Source organism: Bos grunniens, chromosome 8 (genome assembly GCF_055505025.1).
Source record: "Bos grunniens cultivar Pamir isolate PY7600 chromosome 8, Bosgru_T2T1.0, whole genome shotgun sequence".
Taxonomy (NCBI): Eukaryota; Metazoa; Chordata; class Mammalia; order Artiodactyla; family Bovidae; genus Bos; species Bos grunniens.
The window spans coordinates 57,768,916-57,789,264 of record NC_141172.1 but is presented as its reverse complement, the minus strand read 5'-3'; the positions used below and the strand labels follow the sequence as shown (position 1 = coordinate 57,789,264).

At 43.5% G+C, this 20,349-nt stretch overlaps 1 protein-coding gene across 7 annotated transcripts in view; it reads left to right on the top strand.

The window, feature by feature from the left end:
• Window positions 1-15,803, top strand: part of SPATA31F3 (SPATA31 subfamily F member 3) — a 103,005-nt gene extending 87,202 nt beyond the window's left edge. For 2 of the 7 annotated variants that reach the window (XM_086415667.1, XM_086415666.1), the window contains exons 3-6: window positions 11,004-11,049; window positions 11,580-11,640; window positions 12,554-13,068; window positions 15,261-15,803. In XM_086415667.1, coding sequence (XP_086271793.1) covers window positions 11,633-11,640; window positions 12,554-13,068; window positions 15,261-15,721 — 984 coding nt within the window. In that variant the 5' untranslated portion in view covers window positions 11,004-11,049; window positions 11,580-11,632 and the 3' untranslated portion in view covers window positions 15,722-15,803. Of the gene's footprint in view, window positions 1-10,291; window positions 10,524-11,003; window positions 11,050-11,579; window positions 11,641-12,553; window positions 13,069-15,260 lie in introns of those variants that run through there. The other 5 variants (XM_086415669.1, XM_086415668.1, XM_086415672.1 and 2 more) reach the window with 4 other exon arrangements.
• Window positions 15,804-20,349: the final 4,546 nt, after the last annotated feature.

Sequence of the window (20,349 nt, the reverse complement as noted above, 5' to 3'; positions counted from 1 at the left end):
GTTTGTTCTCTATATGTAAGTCTGTTTCCTTTTTGTTATATTTACTAGTTTGTTTTATTTTTTTTAGATCCACACAATATTTACCTTTCTCTGTCTTATTTCACTTAGCATAAATACCCTCTAAATCCATCTTAAGGTTAGTCAAGTTAGTCATCTTAAGGTTAGTTGTTGTAAATGGCAAAATTTCATTCTCTTTTATGGCTGACTAGTATTCCATTGTATATATACCACATCTTCTTTATCCATTCATCTGTCGATGGACATTTAGGTTGCTTCCATATCTTGGCAATTGCAAATATTGCTGCTATGAACATTGGGGTGCATATTAGTGCATCTTCATTTTTGAAGGATATTTTAACTGGTTATAACATTGTGGATGTTTAACACTTTAAAGATGTTGTTACACCATCTTCTGGCCTGTGTGGTTTTTGATGAGAAATTCAGTCATTTGAACTATAACAGTATTTTTCTCTCATTGTTTTCAAGATTTCTTTATCGTTGGTTTTAAGAAGCTTGATTATAATGTGTCTGGATATTATTTTCTTTTAATTTGTCCTGTTTGGGGCTCATTGAATGCTTTCAATTCAGAGATTTATGACGTGTTAAATTTGGGTGATTTTCAAGCCACTGAGCAACTTCACTTTCGCTTTTCACTTTCATGCATTGGAGAAGGAAATGGCAACCCACTCCAGTGTTCTTGCCTGGAGAATCCCAGGGACGGCGGAGCCTGGTGGGCTGCTGTCTGTGGAGTCGCACAGAGTTGGACATGACTGAAGCGACTTAGCAGCAGCAGGAGCAGCAAGCCATTGTTTCTGAAATTATTATGAAGTCCTTAGAATTCTAGAATTCATAAGGATATATTAGCTAAAATTATATTTCCAGATCCTTGACTAACCTTAGGAGCCTAATAATTAAGCAAATGACTAAGTTAATTAATAAACCATCTTTGGATACCAGAATTATATCTAAGAAACAGATGCAAAAATACTGCTCACTAAACATAATTTCGATTTACTCTCATTTCTTGGAATGGCAATATATTAAAAAATATGAAAAAATATGCAAATTCACTGGATTTATTTGCTACTTTAGTTTTCTTAAGATGATATGTAGTAGATGCCCTTGGAAAAACTAGCTAAATCATTCGTGCTTTTCTGTCTTCTAGTTTTCTCCCTATGTCTGGAGAAAAGAAAAGTTGGTTACTTAAAGATGATCATTAATATAATTGGTTGACTATTCTAGGTATTTTTTCCCTGTTTCTTCAGTAGCTGGAACAGTGCTGTGGACATACACCAAAGCACACAGTTAAAATTTGTTGAATTGACTGTGGCAGTGACAGTGAAGATAAAAACCTAAGATCAAATCTGAAATATCTTTAAAGATATTTTAGGGGTACCACATGAAGTACCCCTTTCCCAAATTAAAAACACTTGTTTTCTGGGGTGTGGGTGAAAGTGAAGTGAAAGTGAAGTCTGCTCAGTCGTATCTGACTCTGTGGCCCCATGGACTGTAGCCTACCAGGCTCCTCTGTCCATGAGAATCTCCAGGCAAAAATACTGGAGTGGGTTGCCATTTCCTTCTCCAGGGGATCTTCCTGACCCAGGTTGGGTCTCCCTGGGTCTCCTGCATTGCAGGCAGACTCTTTAACGTCTGAGCCAGGGTATGGTATTAGCTTTCTAAATTAGAGGAGAGGGGGAAAGCTTACAGAAAGACAAAATTCCAATAAAGAAATTACTAGGACTGGGAGCATAAGGAAAAAAGACACCAAAAGAAAAAAAAAATCCAAAAAGAGGATTAAAATGGATAAAAGGAAGGACAAATGAAAAGATATTTGAAAAGACATTGAATGTGATGGATAAAAGATAGCATTTTGAGATGCTGTCCTTTACCAATAAATGTTTTATTATTAGAAAAAGAACTTCCAAGGATGATGGCACCATCAATTATCAACTATTTAAAATACTAATGATGGGTAGGATTCACATTTGAGCTTCAGACACAGATTTACCTCAACAACTTCTCATTCTCTTTCCCCTCTTCCTTCTCCTCCTCACCTCTACTCTTTCCTTCCCATCCCCCCAGGACTGCATGTGCACACACCCACAAAGATCAGAAAATCTGTAGAGAAATGCACCCACACAGACATTTATACCTAGAGATACATATGGTCTGATTTAGGAGACCCATCTCCACAGTTCATGTCCACGTGATGCAGAAAAATACACGCACAAAGAGATATCCACAACCTTAGTTTATACACAAAAACAACATGAAATCTAAACCTCACTTCATTAAGATCGAATATATACAGAATAAAATGTACCCAGAGTAAAATAAATATTTCAGAAATCCCTCTGTTATTTCCACATACCATTACACAGAGGTTCCAGCAGTTTTTTGCATGCTAACTCCTGCATGTGGATCACTCTCTCTTTCCAGTTTCACTAATTAAAATCCTCTCTCTGCTTCAGGCAGCAAGTTAAATGCTGTTTTCTACATCATGAAGCTTTCCCAGATCACTTCAGCCAAAAATAATCCCTCTCCTCTTTGTAGGAGACTCATATAGCAGTTTATCTGTACCAGACACACTCTGAGCTATTTTGAGTATTTTTGTGTGTGCATGCGTGCTCAGTCATGTCCAACTCTTTGTGACCCCATGGACTGGAGCCCATCAGGCTCCTCTGTCCATGGAATTTTCCAGGCAAGAATACTGAAGTGGGTTGCCTTCTCTGACTGTTATTTCCTACTTTAAAGTTATCGGGATTCACTTCTGAATAAACTTTTTTGCCTCCACCCAATGCTTTATTGTATAAACAGTCTGTAATAGATACTACTCTGAAACTCCAATACTTTGGCCACCTGATGCAAAGAACTGACTCATCTGAAAAGACCCTGATGCTGCGAAAGATTGAAGGCAGGAGGAGAAGGGTACGACAGAGGATGAGATGGATGGCATCACCGACTCAATGGACATGAGTTTGAGTAAACTCCAGGAGTTGGTGATGGACAGGGAGGCCTGGCGTGCTGCAGTCCATGGGGTAGCAAAGAGTTGGACATGACTGAGTGACTGAACTGACTCTGTACTAGTGGGAGAAACACAAGAAGAAGGCAGCTTGGGCTGAGAAGCAGTGGTGCTGCTCTCCCCTGTGAGAAGGCTGGGGATTGTTGTCACTGCAGGAGCCTGATGTTTAGAATGGCCCTCCCTACCTCTGCAGTTGGTCAGCAGGATGGAGAGTAACCATGAGAAATGGAAAGGAGGGAGAACTAGGAGCCAAGTATACTACTTTCCTCAGCTGTAAAGTAGAAAGACTACATCTTAACAGGGTTCTCTGAGCCAATTGGTCTCTTCAGGAAACCCACTGTATGTAAACTGAATTATCAACTATAATTAAATTGAAAAGAGTCTAAGGCATAAATCATCATGCTAATGTAGTAGTTTTCACTGGGAAATATAATTGCAAAGGACCTGGCGTACTCCCACCTGCTGGTCAGGTTATTCTCTTTATATAGGTTTATTTACTTTGAAAGTTACCTTCTAGTCAGAAGATACTGGATGAGGCTATAATCAAACCAGGAGTGTGAATGGGGCACTCAGATGCTAATGTCACTGGGCTGTGACAGCCTGATGCCTGAGGGGCATAACTGATAAGTAGGTATGATCTGGATGACATTGGACACCTTTGGACCCAGACTTGCTCTTCGGCTCTTGTTTTAAGTTCCTTTTATTTATGGTGGCCCTTTTCAAAAATGACTGAACATGTGAGTAGACTGCACTTTCAAACATCTTATAATCATATGGTATGTCTGTATTCTCTCAATTTGATTGGATTGAAGGTTGCAAGTCTTAGTGGAATTTAGAAACTAACTATCCACCACTAAGTTGCTATATGACCTCAGACAAACGTTACTTTACTTACAGTTCAGTTGCTAAGTTGTGTCCGTCTCTTTGTGACCCCATGGACTGCAGCACACCAGGCCTTCCTGTCCATCGCCAACTCCTGGAGTTTACTCAAACTCGTGTTCATTGAGTTGGTGATGCCATCCAACCATCTCATCCTCTGTCATCCCCTTTTCCTCTTGCCTTCAATCTTTCCCAGCATCAGGGTCTTTTCAGATGAGTCAGTTCTTCGCATCACATGGCCAAAGTATTGGAGTTTCAGCTTCAGCATCAGTCCTTCCAATGAATATTCAGGTCTCGTTTCCTTTAGGATGAACTGGTTTGATATTCTTGCAGTCCAAGGGACTCTCAAGAGTCTTCTCCAACACCACAGTTCAAAAGCATCAATTCTTCGGTGCTCAGCTTTCTTTATAGTCCAATTCTCACATCCATACATGACTACTAGAAAAACCATAGCTTTGACTAGACAGACCTTTGTTGGCAAAGTAATGTCTCTGCTTTTTATTATGCTGTCTAGATTGGTCATAGCTTTTCTTCCAGGGAGCAAGTGTCTTTTAATTTCATGGCTGCAGTCACCATCTGCAGTAACTTTACTTATAGGTGACTCAGTTTCCTCATATATAACTTGGGATAATAATACCTGGGTCTGGGTTGATGATAAAGACTGAATGATGTGATGTGTAAAGGGCCTGGCACATAGTAATTTTTCTCTGTCAGGATTGATTCTCCTTTCTTCCTTGTGTTCCTGAATTCTTAACTTCTGTTTATAGACCACTGTCTAAGTTAGGTCATGACCAGAGATGGTCAAACTCATCTATTATAGGAGGAATTTTTTAATAAAGTTGCTTTAAATTTGACACAACAATCCCACTTTTGGATATGTACCTGAAAGAAAATCACTATCTCTCAGAGATATCTGAACACCCATGCCCATTGCAGTATTATTTTTAATAACCAAGACTTGGAACAATCTAAGCATCTGTTGGCAGTGAATGGATATAGAATATGATATCATGGAATATTTCTCAGCCATAAAAAAGAAGGAAATCCTGCCATTTGCAACAATACAGATGGCCCTTAACAGCATTATGCTGAGTGAACTATATCTCAAGACAGAGAATGACAAATACTATATGATCTTAGTTATGTATGGAATCTAAAAATAAATGACCAGACTCGTTCAGAGAATAGATCGGTGGTCAGGGAGAGGGAGTGGGGGAAATGGATGAAGACGATCAAGAGGTACAGAATTCGTTATAAGATTAATAAGTTCTGATGTATGTATAGTGTGATGACTGTAGTTAATGATATTATGTGTTTGAGAGTTGCCAAGAGTAGATCTTAAAAGTTCTTCAGTTCAGTCGCTCAGTCGTGTCCGACTCTTTGCGACCCCATGAACCACAGCACGGCAGGCCTCCCTGTCCATCACCAACTCCCAGAGTTCACTCAAACTCACATCCATTGAGTCAGTGATGCCATCCAGCCATCTCATCCTCTGTCGTCCCCTTCTCCTCCTGCCCCCATTCCCTCCCAGCATCAGTGTCTTTTCCAATGAGTCAACTCTTCCCATGAGGTGGCCAAAGTACTGGAGTTTCAGCTTTAGCATCATTCCTTCCAAAGAACACCCAGGACTGATCTCCTTTAGAATGGACTGGTTGGATCTCCATGCAGTCCAAGGGACTCTCAAGAGTCTTCTCCAACACCACAGTTCAAAAGCATTAATTCTTCAGTGCTCAGCTTTCTTCACAGTCCAGCTCTCACATCCATACATGACCACAAGAAAAACCATAGCCTTGACAAGACGGACCTTTGTTAGCACAGTAATGTCTCTGCTTTTGAATATGCTGTCTAGGTTGGTCATAACTTTTCTTCCAAGGAGTAAGCGTCTTTTAATTTCATGGCTGCAGTCACCATCTGCAGTGATTTTGGAGCCCCCCAAAATAAAGTCTGACACTGTTTACACTGTTTCCCCATCTATTTCCCATAAAGTGATGGGACCAGATGCCATGATCTTCATTTTCTGAATGTTGAGCTTTAAGCCAACTTTTTCACTCTCCTCTTTCACTTTCATCAATAAAGGGGCTTTTGAGTTCCTCTTCACTTTCTGCCATAAGGGTGGTATCATCTGCATAGCTGAGGTTATTGATATTTCTCCCGGCAATCTTGATTCCAACTTGTGCTTCTTCCAGCCCAGCGTTTCTCCTGATGTACTCTGCATATAAGTTAAATAAGCAGGGTGACAATATACAGCCTTGACGTACTCCTTTTCCTATTTGGAACCAGTCTGTTGTTCTATATCCAGTTCTAACTGTTGCTTCCTGACCTGAATATATTACAGGAAAAAAAATCTAAGTGAGGTGATGAACATTACCTAAACTTATTGTGGTAACCAGTTCACAGTGCCTGCATATAACAAATCATTATATTGTTTACCTCACCGTAAACTCATAGTGTTATGTGCCAGTTGTATGTCAGTGAAACTGGGGTAGGAGGAAGCACTGTTGTTCTCTGCAGTCCCGTTGCTCCCAAATGCACACCCAAAGCCCGGTGTTTGTTGCTTGAAAATTATTTTGACACTTATTGAAAATTGAATACATAGGTTACAAGACCCTGCTTGTAGAGATTCTGATTCATTAAGTCTGGCGTGAGGCCAGGAAGTCTATATTTTGATAAGCCTCCCAGTAATTTTGATGTAAGGCCAGGATTGGGAGGCAGTGCAACAGATGGCCGTTTAAAGTTTCTGTCACAGAATCCTTGGGACACGTTGGGTAGGCAAGTGCTGCCCTCTGGTGCCTCTATCATTTTACTACACTTCTGCATAGCAAAGTGACTGCTGTGGAGCGCTGGTCTTCTTGTCTAACTCCCTGTCCAACACTTGGGCATTAATAAAAATGCTAGTGTCTAAAAATGTTGCTTCTGAATGGCAGCAACTGTGCCTCTCTGTCCCCATCATGTGAGACATCTAAAGATGTTCACTAGTGTTTTCTGAGAATGAGACACAGCAAAGCTCCTTCATAAGGCTTGTGTGGAGGGACAAAATCACACTAGTGTCCTGTGAGGATTTTTCTTTATTGGGCTATGATATGACCCATGTTGCATATGAATCAATAATCCCGAACAGTTTCCCGAAGAAATTCTACTGTTATAATTGTGGCACTATAGCATTATTACGAGAGCAGGGTCCTGCTTTAGCAAGTTTTTTCGAAACAGACAAATCTGAATCCTTTGCAGTTGTGTACCCTCCACACAGGACTCTGTGTAGAGTCCACAGAGGCCTTTGATGTACTTCATCTCCCTTGTTTGCCATTCACAGTAAACCATGTGGCAGGAAGGGCAAATGTGACAATCCATGTCCACATCATCAAAAATGACAGCGTGTTCATTACGCAAATATGCCTTTGTTTAGGAAGACGCTGATCCCTCTGTCGCATCCACACAAGCACCCTCTGTCAGTAGGTACCCGATCAATATATAAGCCTGTACTAAAGGTCTGGTCTGCAGAAAGGTATAAGGTTGTCTTCGGCTCTACCTCCTCATCTCTGAGATGGAAGAGCAAGGTCTGGGTAAGTTGCAGTAGAGGAGTCTGTAGCAGATGGTTTTAATGGCCTAGTGGGAGGACAGCGGCCATGGATTATCTTTAAGGTAAATAGTATACAGGTTGGAGCTGGTACCAAGTTTGCCAAGTTTGATAATTTTGTCTGGGGCAAAGAGGCTATTGGGAGACTGAGCGAAGTTGCAGCAGTAGCTGCAGGAAGCAGGAGTGGGTTGGGTAGGAGATGGAGTGTTGTGTGCACCTCCTCTTTGTCCTGTTGGTAACTCTGGGGTCCTGGGGATGTCTGAAAGTACGACACCTGATGCTGGACTTATAAGCCTGACAGAAGTTTGTTAATTACTTACATTCATAGCCCGGGGTTGGGGAGGACCCTGCGCACCACACAGTGCTACATTGGGTCAGGTTAACGGGAGACTGAGAGCGCTTGCAGCAGCACAGAGCAGGAAGCATGAACTTGGTTGGGGAGGAATAATGACAACTGTAAAAAATTCAAGTCACTTTTTAGGTATCTTGACTTGCTGCTAAAAAGCCGATGCAAGCTGCTTTTTAACTAATTATTAATAACCTGTCATTTGGGCTTCCTGGGTGGCTCAGATGGTAAAGAATCCACCTGCAATGCAGGAGACCTGCATTTGATTCCTGGGGGGAAGATCCCCTGGAGGAGGGAATGGCAACCAATTCCAGTATTCTTGCCTGGAGAATTCCATGGACAGAGGAGCCTGGCAGGCTACAGTCCATGGGGCTGCAAAGAATCGGACACGACTGAGCGACTAACACATATACACAACCTGTCATTCAGTTCTCTTTAATTGGAAATGTCTTCTCATTCCTATATTACAGAATTTTGCAAGTTTAGGAAAAATGTTGAAATGGTTCAAATTCATCCCATTTTCAGGATGAGACTCTTCTTAAATTATCTTAAATTTAAGGATCTATTTTATTTTTATTTTCTTCTGTAAAAAAGGACATTGAAGAAAAATATTCAGTAATCTGTTTCTTTGCCAAATTATTTTCAGAATATTCTTCCTTATAGATAGCAAAAAAATTCCTCATGCCAATGACTGTTTTTTTTTTTTTTTAAATTGTGGTAAAATATATACAACATGAACTTTATTCTTTTAACCACTTTTAAGTGTACATCAGTGACATTAAGTACATTCCCAGTGCTGTGCAGCCATCACCACTGTCCATTTCCAGAACCTTTTCATCATCTCATATAGAAATTTCGTACCCATTAAATAACACCTTACACTCTTCTTTCCAAGCTCCTAGTAATGCTGGTTCTTGTTTCAACCCTTTTTTAAAATTTTTGGCTGTGCTGGGTCTTCGTTGCTGTGCACAAAGCAACAAAGTTTGTCTAGTTGTGGCGAGCAGGGGCTATTCTCTAGTTGTGGTGTGCAGGCTTCTCACTGTGGTGGTTTTTCTTGTTGTGGAGCATGGGCTCTAGAGCACTCAGTAGTTGCAACTATTGGGCTCTAGAGCATGGGCTCAGTAGTTGTGGTACATGGGCTTAGTTGCCTCCTGACATATGGAATCTTCCCGGACCAGGGATTGAACTCATGTCCCTGCATTGGCAGGCAAATTCTCAACCACTGGACCACCAGGAAAGTCCTGATTCAACTCTTAATAAGGTGGGTTTTTGATTGTGAATTAGTTTTTGTGTTTGAAACTAGATTTTTTAACTGATTTGAGAGCAGGCAGGTAATATAACTCAAATGTCTTTGTACCTTTGAGACTGGGCAGCTTAAGGATGAACACAGATTGTTGGCTCACCACATCTGTTCACTGGTAGATTGAATGCTGGAGGAAGGACCAAATAGCCTCTTCAGAGATTTTGAGCCTGAGAATTTGGGGGCTATGGGACCATTCTCATCAGGGCAAGAATTTCTTAGGAAATTCAGAAATCCTGGAGTCTTAGAGGCATATCACAATGTTGACAGGGATCATGAAGTTAACATTAATATGTAAATCAGTGGACATGGGGATGGTGGGTACTAAGAATGAGCAGAAAAAAGCTTGACCTGCCTAAAGGTGTTCAGATTCAGATTTTCATAAACATTTCAGCCAACCACTCCATGGTGGATTCAACCCAAGAGCCCAAGTTTGTGGTCCTTAGTCTTGCCAGTAACTCACCTCAATGAGTGGATACTCCACAGGATACTACTGAGAGTTGTAAAGGCCATTCTGGAAAACCAAGCTCCAGAAGTGAGCCTCAATCATGTTCCTCCTTGGAAGGCACTGTTTACAGTTTCTTCTCGTCCATCAAAAGCTTGATCACACAGACTGGGAGCACTCCTTTAACTCAGAAAGTTGTTTAAAAGAACAGAAGCTATGTCCTTTTCTTGCCACAATAATTACAGTCCTTTTCATGACTGCCCACCTATTGCCTGTGACATCAAACTTCACTGTCCAAGACTTAATAGGATAATGTATACACTGTCCTCTTGTGTGTTTCCTAGTTATCTTCTCAGAACAGTGATATATATAGTTCATGGAGTTTGTCTGACCAATCCACTATCTCTCTTTTAGGGCACACAGTGTACATAAAGACTCAGTTATCTGGGGATAGATGCCAGACTGTTATCTGAGAGCTGAAGGCTGAGCCATCAGGATAGAGAGAATAGAGAGGGCATGAAGGAGTATTTGCTTCCTGTGACTTGGCATCTTTAGGCTCAGGCTCTGCAACCCATGTAGTCAACCAGACACCCTCACCTTAACACTGTGTCACATGAGCTTCTCCTAGACAAATAAAGGTCTGTGATGCCATGCATGACTTAGGAAACAGGAGGGCTTTGTGATGCAGTCTGCTGGTTTGGTTCTATGCTCTGTGAGGCAGAGACAATAGGTCTAGGATTTGGAGGTGTTAGGTTCTAAGACCCTTAAAGCCTAGGAAGCCTAGGAAGAGGAATGGCTAGTAAGGTTTAGATTATGTTGAGCCCTACTTTTATTTTGTGGGATGTTGGATATCCCTTTTACACTTATGGCTCCATCATTATTATTGCATTAATTATTTGGCAAGTGAAAAAGAACCACCGAGGTTTAAAGTTGGGACCTAACAGGAACTGCTGCCGGGTAGGGAAACACTATGACCATGACTGAACCAATTACACCTCAGACAAGGTTTTATCCCTTCACTGTTTCTCATTACCCTTACCCCTGCTTTTTTTTTTTTTTTTTTAATGGAGGAAGTTTCCTGACTGGATCCCAGTACACCTTCAGATTTGGGCGATCCTTTCAGCTGGTGGACTTTTAGAGCCTTGGATGGCTAAAGTCCTTTGTCTACTAGACCACCTGTCCTTTATTCCATTTTCCCCTTTCTCTCGTCTTATTCTGATTTCCCACAGAACTTGTTCAGGGAATGGGGGTGGAGGTATGGAGTGTGAAGAGGTTTGAAATGAATCAGAAATAAGAAGAGAAAGGGAATGATGGGGTGAAAAAGGTAGAGCAGGGAAAAAGGTAGCAGAATGTATAGAACTGAAGCAGAAGAAGTTTGGGAAATATTTGCAGGTTTTGTCCCAGTTTAGACACTTCACACTCTATTTTGTCTTTAAGCGTCACCAGAAAGTCAAACAAAGGGCTAAAGAGAAAACACCAAGAGGTAAAGTCCCAGTCTCTGCTCTGACTTCCCTCCCCTGGGGGTGAGACTTGCATGGACCCTGGCCCTCAGTGACCCCTGGTGCCAGGCGCTGGGTGCTCTAACCATTGCTCCAGTTCCCCAAGTTGACAGATCCTCCAAGAAGACTTTTTGGGTGGGAAATGAGAACCTGGGAATGTTCCAAAATTCTCCACCTTTCCCCTGGGAGTGAAGAGGAAGTAGGGGAGATGTCCTCAACTGTGTCATTTACTAGTTTTATGACCCAGTAGAGGTCTTTTCATCTCCCAGTCTTGTTATCCATAAAATGGGCATCTGATGATGCTATCTCACTCATAGTGTGGTTGTGAAGGTAATGAAAGTAGGTCTAGGAGAGCACATCATACCTGGTTAAGTTGTACCCAGATGTGCCCTCAGAGTGCTGACTGGGGAGGGGGGTTGTCTGCAGTCACCCATCATTCAACTCCTTCAACCTCCTGTAGGATATCCCTGAATTCCTTCCTGTTCCGTGTAACGTTAGTCTCCTGGTTTATCAGCTAGGAGACATTCCCGGAAAGAAGCTGACAAGCCGTTGGAGCTGCTTTCGATCATGCGAAGGTGATCTCTTGCTCTTTGCAGTCTCCCACCTCCTAGTATGGCCTGTGGTAATTTCTGTGTTTGGCCTGCGGCAGGGTTGGGCAGAAGGAGAATGGCTGAGAGGGAGCCAGACACATGGAGCCTGGAGCCCTGGGTGAGAGTTGGTGGAGGAGAGGGTGGGGTCAGACATCTCAGTGGAGAGGGGTCTTCCAGCTGTGCTCTGGGCTAGGCTCACAAAGGTGCTGGAAGTCAGGATTTGACAGAATTTAATGATGTGGGTTTTCTCCCAACCATGAGACAAGTTACCCAGTCAGGAGAATGGATAGTTAAGTGCATAAACAAGTCATCGTTTTCATATTCTCTTTACAGCCGCTCCCTTTCAAGGGCAGACCCCTGGACCCTGCTGACATTACCTCCTCTGGTTCTGTCTTCAGGAAGGCCAGTTCCTGGGACAACCCTCAGGCAGGAGCTTGTCATATTATTCCTTCTTAAGAGCTCTGCAGAATGAGGAATTGACTCTTAAGAGATGTGTACATCTAATCCCCAGAATGCAGAGCTCCCACAGGACTTCTGTGGCCCCAAGTGAGACTGACTCCAGGTTCTACCTGGTGATGTCTCTGGTGCTGCCCCATCAGCTAACCATTGGCTCCCCCACCTGCCTGGTTCCCTTCTCCTAACTCAGCTTCTCAGCACAGGTCAACAGAGAGCTCACCCGCCTCCCAGTTTCTCAAGGCCCTGTGTTCCCACCAGTTGTCTGAGACCTTGTCCAGTTTAGCTAGCCCTAACCTGCTAAATGTTTCTGTAGAAAAGCAGTGGTAATAACAGCACCGGGGGTAGAAAGCAAGAGCTCATAGGTCTGTCTCAGGCCACACACTGGCAAAGAGGCAGATGTTACTGCGTTGGTAACAAATGATTGCCATGCTTCCCTTCCCAGCCAGGGCTGGCTTCCTCAGGAAGGGAGTGTGCGTCGGCTCCTGTGTGCAGACCCCTGCTGCCAAATCTGCAATTCTGTGGCTCTGGAGATTCAGCAGTTGATATCGGGTGAGACTACGCTGACCACCCCTACTTCTTCGGGGCCATCTCAGGGCTCCTCTTGCCTAGAGGTTTTGTCCATGTCTAGTCTCTCTTTTGATCAGAGTCAGGAGTCCCTGCCCTTCAAACAGCTTTCACTTCCATCAGCAACCCGCACAGTGTCACAACTAACAAATCAGAAATCTGTAACCCAGTCAGCTGCCAAGTCAGCCACTAAGCCAGCCACCAAGTCTGTCAGTGCAATCAGCATCCGCCAATACTGGGCTGGTCACCAGCAGCTAAGGCAGGAATGTCGAGGGCCAGAGTTGCCGTTGGACGCAGGAGCTCTGTCTTCTTCGAGCCTTGAAGAGCCTAGGATTCCTGTGAACCAGCATGTCAAGAAGAAGAGCAACTCTGAAGGTATTCTGAAGAAACAAGGTCAGTAGCCCTTGAAAATCTGATTCCCTTTCTTTCCCTGAACATCAAGCTCACAAACCTAAAATACCCCATTACCTTGATTCCCTTCGTCTAATGTTCCCGTCTCCCCCAGTCGCTGATATATCTTTAAGTATTTGTATGTAATGCATGCATTTCTATCTATACCTGAGGATTCCCAAGATTTTGGAAGGTTCCTATGGCAGCTTATGTCATACCACCCCCAAATTTTCCAGTCCTGGGTGGAAACACTACCATTTCTTTCATCATTAATACTACCTCTAAGGCCTCTGTTGAAAAGATGGGCTTTTATTTCCCTTGACCTGAGGTTCATGGGAGGTAAGCCAGTCTACCCAAACTTTCTGTTTTTGAAGGATCCACTGTGGACCCTGTGCAAATATCACTGCAAAAAAATCCCAAACCCTATGATCCTGGCTCTATCCTCTTCCACATTTCAGTTTGTAAGTCGTCCGTGTCCACTGCTTGGGGGATTCACTGAGGCCTTAGTGTGCTGGCTGCAGCAGAAGACAGCTGTCTTTCCTTAGTTCCTCTTTTCTGCTCATTGAGTCCCTGGTCTATTCCTAAATGTCTTACCCCAAAAGGCAATCTTGATCTCTTTTTTTCCCCCCAATGATTTATTAATCTCCAGACTGTCTAAAATTTCCTCTACCTCAGTTAGACCCACGTTCTTCCCACTCTCCTGAATTTGGGCTTCTTCATTTTTCTATCAGCAAGCCTCTATTAATGTCCCATTTTTGACTCTGGTCAATTGTGAAGCCTTGCATTGGCACCTCCACTTCAGTGGCAGCTCCAGCTTCCATGGGGCTTGCTAGCTGTTGCCCAGAGATCTCTGTAGATGTAGCAAACCCTACAGCCTGAGTCCTGAGATGTGTTGAAGCCTGTCTCCTGAGACCCAGGGGCCTACCTGTTTGGAGAAGTCCATTTAAAAATCCTCAGGAGCCAAGGTAGTATTATTTTTATGGAGCATGTCCCGAGCTGCTGGAGTTCCACCTTTAGAAATGGTTTATTTGGCAATTTAATTTACCATTGCTGGGGTCTGCCCTAGAAGATACAGCAGTCCCTCCAGTTGCTCTTCTCCCCTGATGACGAGCAGCCTCTGTCCCAGGGCAGCATACTGACCAGTATGAGTGTCCCCTAGCCTGCAGACCTGGAGACCTGAGGGGATAGTGACATCTTCTGATCTGTTGTGGCCAGCAGGGCCAGCCCATAGTTGCTTGTCCAGGCCACGATGATGTTGTAGGGCCATCTTGATTAAAGATGTGAGAAAATCTGCTAGGGGGTTGTCCCTACACACATCTATTGGAACATCTGCAGCAGTTGGAACCTAAATCACTGGGTCCACAGAATTCCAAGGGCCCTGGAAGCAGCTCAGTTCCCTGCATCCCAGAAAATAAGCCTCTAGACACAGAGGCAGCAGTCAGTCCCAACACAGATCAGGAAGTGATACCCTGAATACTGTCAGGCCTGAACCCGCAGCAGTAAGCCTCACCAGATGCTGTTTCCAATCACCTTGTTTAGATAACTCCCTGCAGTAGCAGGGAGAATAGGGACATAGGGAAACGCAAAGCTTCAGAGAACCACAGAGAAGGGGTGCAGTGCCAAATCTCTCTCCATCCAGAGAGAGCATTTGCTGTGCCAGGGTTCTAGTAGGACACTTTTAAGTTGAAACTCCAAGAGCCCCTGACTTCTCAAATGTATCTTCAGGATCTTTCTTAGGTAAAATTTTAGTTTGGCCAGGATGGTTGCCTTGAGTGAGTAGGGACTAGCAAGGTTCTATCTGGATCTGTAGAGCCACCATCTCCAAACTCTCAGCTTAGTGTCCCCTGTCCGTACCTTCACCAGCATCTCCCTTACCTTGAGTTCCTAGAGCATCCTCCAAGATTCCCTGGGACCAAAGGACTAGATGAGAATAGTCTGTAAGGCTGTTAGAACAAGGTGAATGACCTCACCCAAACAAGGATTCCTGCGAATGCCGTGTCTGGAAGTGTTCAGGGCTTAAAGGGCCAGACCTTATAGGACCAACTTGGTATTCCACAGTTTGCATTTAAAAGGATTCACATATTTTTCAGATCCAGACTTTGCAGGGCCAAAATTTATAGGGCCACCCTTTCTAGGGGCAAGAGCTGCAGCGTCTGGTAAAGACAGCTCATACTTACAAGAGCCTATCCTTCCAGAAGCTGTAGAAGCCGACCTGGGAAATAAGCTGAAGCATTTTACACAGTGGATTAACCCTGACATGAAAGGTCAAGGGCATAAGGAATGCATTCTCCGCTGTAAGGATGAGAAAGTGGCCAAAACCAAGACAAAAAAGGCTGAGAAGAGTCCACCTTCCACCAAACGCCCCATGAAGGGAGCTAAGTTGGAGAAGGAAGAGGGCTTCTTTGACGCGCTCCAGTGCCTGGACAGTGAGTTCCAGCGACAGTCCATGGAGTCCGTGAGGTCCAGCCAGTCCTGTTTCCTGCCCCTCTCCAGTGGCAGCTCCAAGCGCAGTCCTCTGCTGACTTGTGCCACTCAGCCAGAAAATCCATCCCATGTCTCAGTTTCTACCTCAGCAGAAGGTACTTGTCTACCCCAGGAGAGTACCCAGTCCAGGAAGAAGGAGCTCAGGGGTTCCCAGACTTCTGCATCCTCCTGAAAAGGCTGTCATCATCTCATTTCCATTAATATTCTGGTGTTCATTCCCTCTCTGAATAAACTCTATACCTTTAAGCAAAGAACCATGTGTTTGTGCCTCCTTGTTTTCAATGTGGTATGTGATGGAGAGAGTAGAGGAGTTAGATCGTACACCCCATATGGTATGGAGCTTAAACCCATTTCACAGGTAGGTAAGCATTCTGCCTGACTCTTTCAGCTCAGAAAGGAAGACCCATATCTAAGGTACACTGAAGGTAAAGATCATGCTTGACTTCTGTCCTGGCTTCCCTGCTGTCTTTGGGCCCCAGAGAAGCAAATTGTGCATGATGATAGTACAAGAAGTGATAGCTAGGAATCTAATGCATTTTTGGCACAGTTCATCGATAACTACTGTATATTCCCACAATCTGGAGGGAAGACTTTTAGAGGAGTGTTGCAGTGCTTCTTCTTTGAGGAGGTGCTTTGTGTTTATCAAAAGCACATAGCTAATATGACCGATGTCAGAAGCAAATTATAGAATCTCCCCTGTCTGCACCTTGTTGTTATTGATTGGATTTTAAGAGGTAACCTGTCTGGGAGCTTGCTATAGCTCTGTTGACTCTTTGACCCTCATTGCCTTTCAGTTGCATGGAATAAATGCCTCCTAGAATGAAAATCAGTTGATGATAATGTCCCCAATAAAAATAATAAAATGAGTCACAATAAAAATGACTTTGATAATCATCTTGCATTCAACAATTAAAGTATTTGAGTACTTACTGCATGTCAGAAACTATGTCAGACACAGCAGTCACCTAAACACAGGCCTCGCCTCCATGGAGATCATTATCTTATGCGGTGGACAGTCTCACATGCCCAAATTGTCTAATCAGAACTGTATATAGTTGGATATCCAGTATTTATTTCAGAAATGAACTGATTCCTTGTACCGCCACCACCACCCAATCACACGTACCAGACCTGCTCCCACATAGTTAATGGTACCTTTCTCTTGCCAGTTGTTCAGGCCAAAATATTGGTGCCATCCTTGACTTTTGCTTCTAAAAAGTCTGCTTTTGGTCTATCAATAAATCCTGTTGTTTCTACCTTCAAAATTCAAAAAACAATTCCTTCTTGTCTTCTCTGCTGCTACCAATACTACAGTAGTTTCATAATCTGCTTCCTGAAACCGTACCTCCAACAGTCTATTCTCCACACAGTGCACATGGAGGGCCCTGGCTGGAGAAAGAGAAATGGAGAGAGATGTATAACGATGGGACCAGATGAGGTCACTAGAGGAATGAATATAAATGAAGGAGAGGTCTAAAGACTGGGCTCTGGGATATTCCAGTGTTAGGAAATTGGGAAGAAAAAAAGGAAAAGTAAGCAGAGGAAACTGAAAAGCAGAAACCAGGGAGGAAGGAGGAAATCTGGAAGAGTGTAGCATACTGGCATATTACAAGGAGAAAGTGATCAACTGCAATAAAAGTTGTGAATTGGCCAAGAAAGATGAGGATGCAGAGTCCCCATTAGATTTAGCAACACTAATGGCCTTGATAAAAACATATTCACCTGTGATGGAGGTGAAGGCATGACTGGAGTGGATTCAAGAGCGAATGAAACGAGAGTAATTGGTGATAGCAAGTGTAATCAGTTCCTTCAAAGAGGTTTGTTCCATGGAGGTGCAGACAAATGGGGAGAAAGCTGTAGATAAACCCCAGAGAGTGTTTTTATTTTTTTAAAATGAGAGACATAACATGTTGGATGTTGAGAGAAAGGATGAAATCAAGGAGAGAGAAACTGATGATGCAGGGAGAACTGCTGGAGCCATGTGGTGGTGTAGAGGTGAGGAGATGGCAGCGAATGTCCAAGTCCAGGAGATGATCTTGGAAAAAATAGACACTTTGCTGGTGGTTAGTAGAGAGAAGGAAGCATTGAGGTGAGACCTAGTGTATTAAGAGGAGAAAGGTTGCTGTCACATGTAATGGAGTTTGGGCAGTGGCTCAAAAGGCTAGGTGAGGAGCTGGAAAGGTACCGTGGCTGGGGGTGGAAGGAGTGGTATGGAGAGCCAAAGCTGAAGTAGAGTAGAGGCAGATTCTGGAAGTTACCACGGCAAGTTTCTGTTAGGGCCTAAGGATTTGGTGGTCAGCTGAGGGCCAGATGGGTATGGAAAGGTCGTGGTGGTTGAACATACTCTTGGAACACAAGCACTAAGGAAAGATCACAGAGAAACTCTAGACGCCCAGAATATGAGGAAAAGGATGGGCCTAGGGACACAGGAAGGGGGCAGGTATGGTATCCTAATGTTAAGAGACCAGGGAGTTTCAGGGGCTGGAGGAGAGAAGTAGGAAGCAGAAAAAGGCTGCCCTGAGCGGATGGGAGGGCTCTGTTCTGGACACTTCATTTCTCTCAGAAGGTGGCACCTCTGCATTCCCACCTTCTGACCTACCAGAGGGGAGAGTAAGGGCAGAAAGGGCTGTGGCCTCCTCATGGTGTGCTATGGGGGCTGTGGGATGCCCTGCCTCACTGATTCTGAAGGAAATTGAGGATGGCTCCACATACCACAACCAGCAGTGGGGCTGGGAGTCTCCTCCTCTGATAGGACCCAGTACTTAGCACAGTGTGTCCACTGCCAGCTGGATGCAGAAAAGGCAGGATGGGAAGAAGCATGGATGTGTCCCACCTCTGAATGGTGACTCTGTGCCTAAGGGGTGGCAGCCCAGCCCATTTTGTGGCCCCCAGGGCGAGGAGGCACAAGGCCCAGGCCGGCTGAACCACATCTTCCAGAGTTTTTCTAAAGCATCCCCAAAGGTCATAAAAGGTCTTGTGATAGGCAGATCCTCCCTTCCTGGTGGGAGTTGGGCTGAGAGCCACATAGGAGAATGCCCAGGAAAAGGAATGTAACTCGGAAAGGTCAGGTGGGAAGTCGAGGTTAATGGTGCACACATTTTGGCTGAAGTGGAGCAGGTCCTTCCCTTGGTGCCCTGCAGGCTTCCAATTGCCTCAGCAGATTCCTGTTATGGGTATTTCAGACAACTGACCATCATGACTGAGTGTCTCTTGTACCTGCTCACTTCATCCTAGCAGGAAGGTTATTGCTGAGCTCCAGAGTGAATGTTTGAGGCTTCATCTTGTTCTTGCTCAGTCCTGTCATGCCAGCCTCTTGCCAGCAGGGCACCAGGACTCCCAGAACAGGAACTGAAACTCCCTGCCCTGCTGAAATTCCCAGCCTGTTGGAGATGCTCAGACTCAAGGGCTTAGTTATGTCTGTTCATCCGTGCAATTTCTAGTCCCTCTCCTCTGTGAGTCTTTGAGTAAATATCCCCTGCCCCTAAATTCCTACATCCTTGACTAACTTTACCATCGCCACTGTGTCCAGGCTCAATCTGTGCAAAGATAATTAATAATGTATGGACATGGTAGTGGAAAAAAGCATGTTACAAAAATATTCATGCTATAGTCTCATATAAAAATATGAATAGACTTAAAGAGCAGTTTTAGGTTTGCAGAATATTAAGCAGTATGTAGAGAGTTCTCATATACCTCCTCATCCTTGGTCACATATGCAGTTTCCCCTATTGCTAACATCTTTCATTTAGCGGTGTACATTTGTTAAAATTGATAAGACAATACTGATAGATTTTATTATAAACTAACATTCATAGTTTACGTTAGGGTTCACTCTGTGTTATACCTGATATGGGTTTTGACTAATGTATAATGACATACATTCACCATTACAGTATCAGAAGAGTTTCATTGCCCTAAAAATTCCATTTGTTCCGCCTATTCATCCCTTTCTCCCTTCCCCCCAAACCCTGGTAACCATTGATCTTTTTTTTAAAATTAAAAAATTTATTTGTTTAACTGTGTTGGTTTTTAGTTGCTGTGTGCAAGATCTTCATTGTGACATGTAGGATCTCTTGTTGAGTTGGCACGTGGGCTCTCTAGTTGTGGTGCACAGGCTCAGCAGTTGTAGCACGCAGGCCTGGTTGCCCTGTGGCATGTGGGATCTTAGTCCCCCAAACAGAGATGGAACCTGTGTCCCTCCCATTGCAAAGTGAACTCTCAACTACTGGATTACTAGGGAGGTCCCTTTAAAATTTTTTTTTATTTTATATTGGAGTATAGTTGATTAACAATATTCTGTTAGTTTCAGGTATACAGCAAAGTGATTCCATTATAAATGTATCTATTCTTTTTCAAATTCCTTTCCCATTTAGATTATTACAGACTATTGAGCTGAGTTCCCTGTGCTATGCAGTAGGTCTTTGTTGGTTACTTATTTTAAATATAGCATATCAACCCCAACTCCGAATTCATTCCTCACCTCCTTTCACCCCAAGAACCAGGCGTTTGTTCTGTAAGTCTATGAGTGTGTTTCTGTTTTGTAGGTAAAGTCACTTGTGTGTGTGTGTGTGTGTGTGTATATATTCTGCATATAAGTGATATCATATGATTTTTGTCTTTATCTGACTTACTTTGATTAGTATCATAATCTCTAAGTCCATCCATGTTACTGCAAATTATATTGTTTCTTTCTATTTAATGGATGAGTAATATTCTTTTATATGTATGTATGTTCATTTCAGTTCAGTCGCTCAGTTGTGTCTAACTCTTTGTGACCCCATGAACCGCAGCACGCCAGCC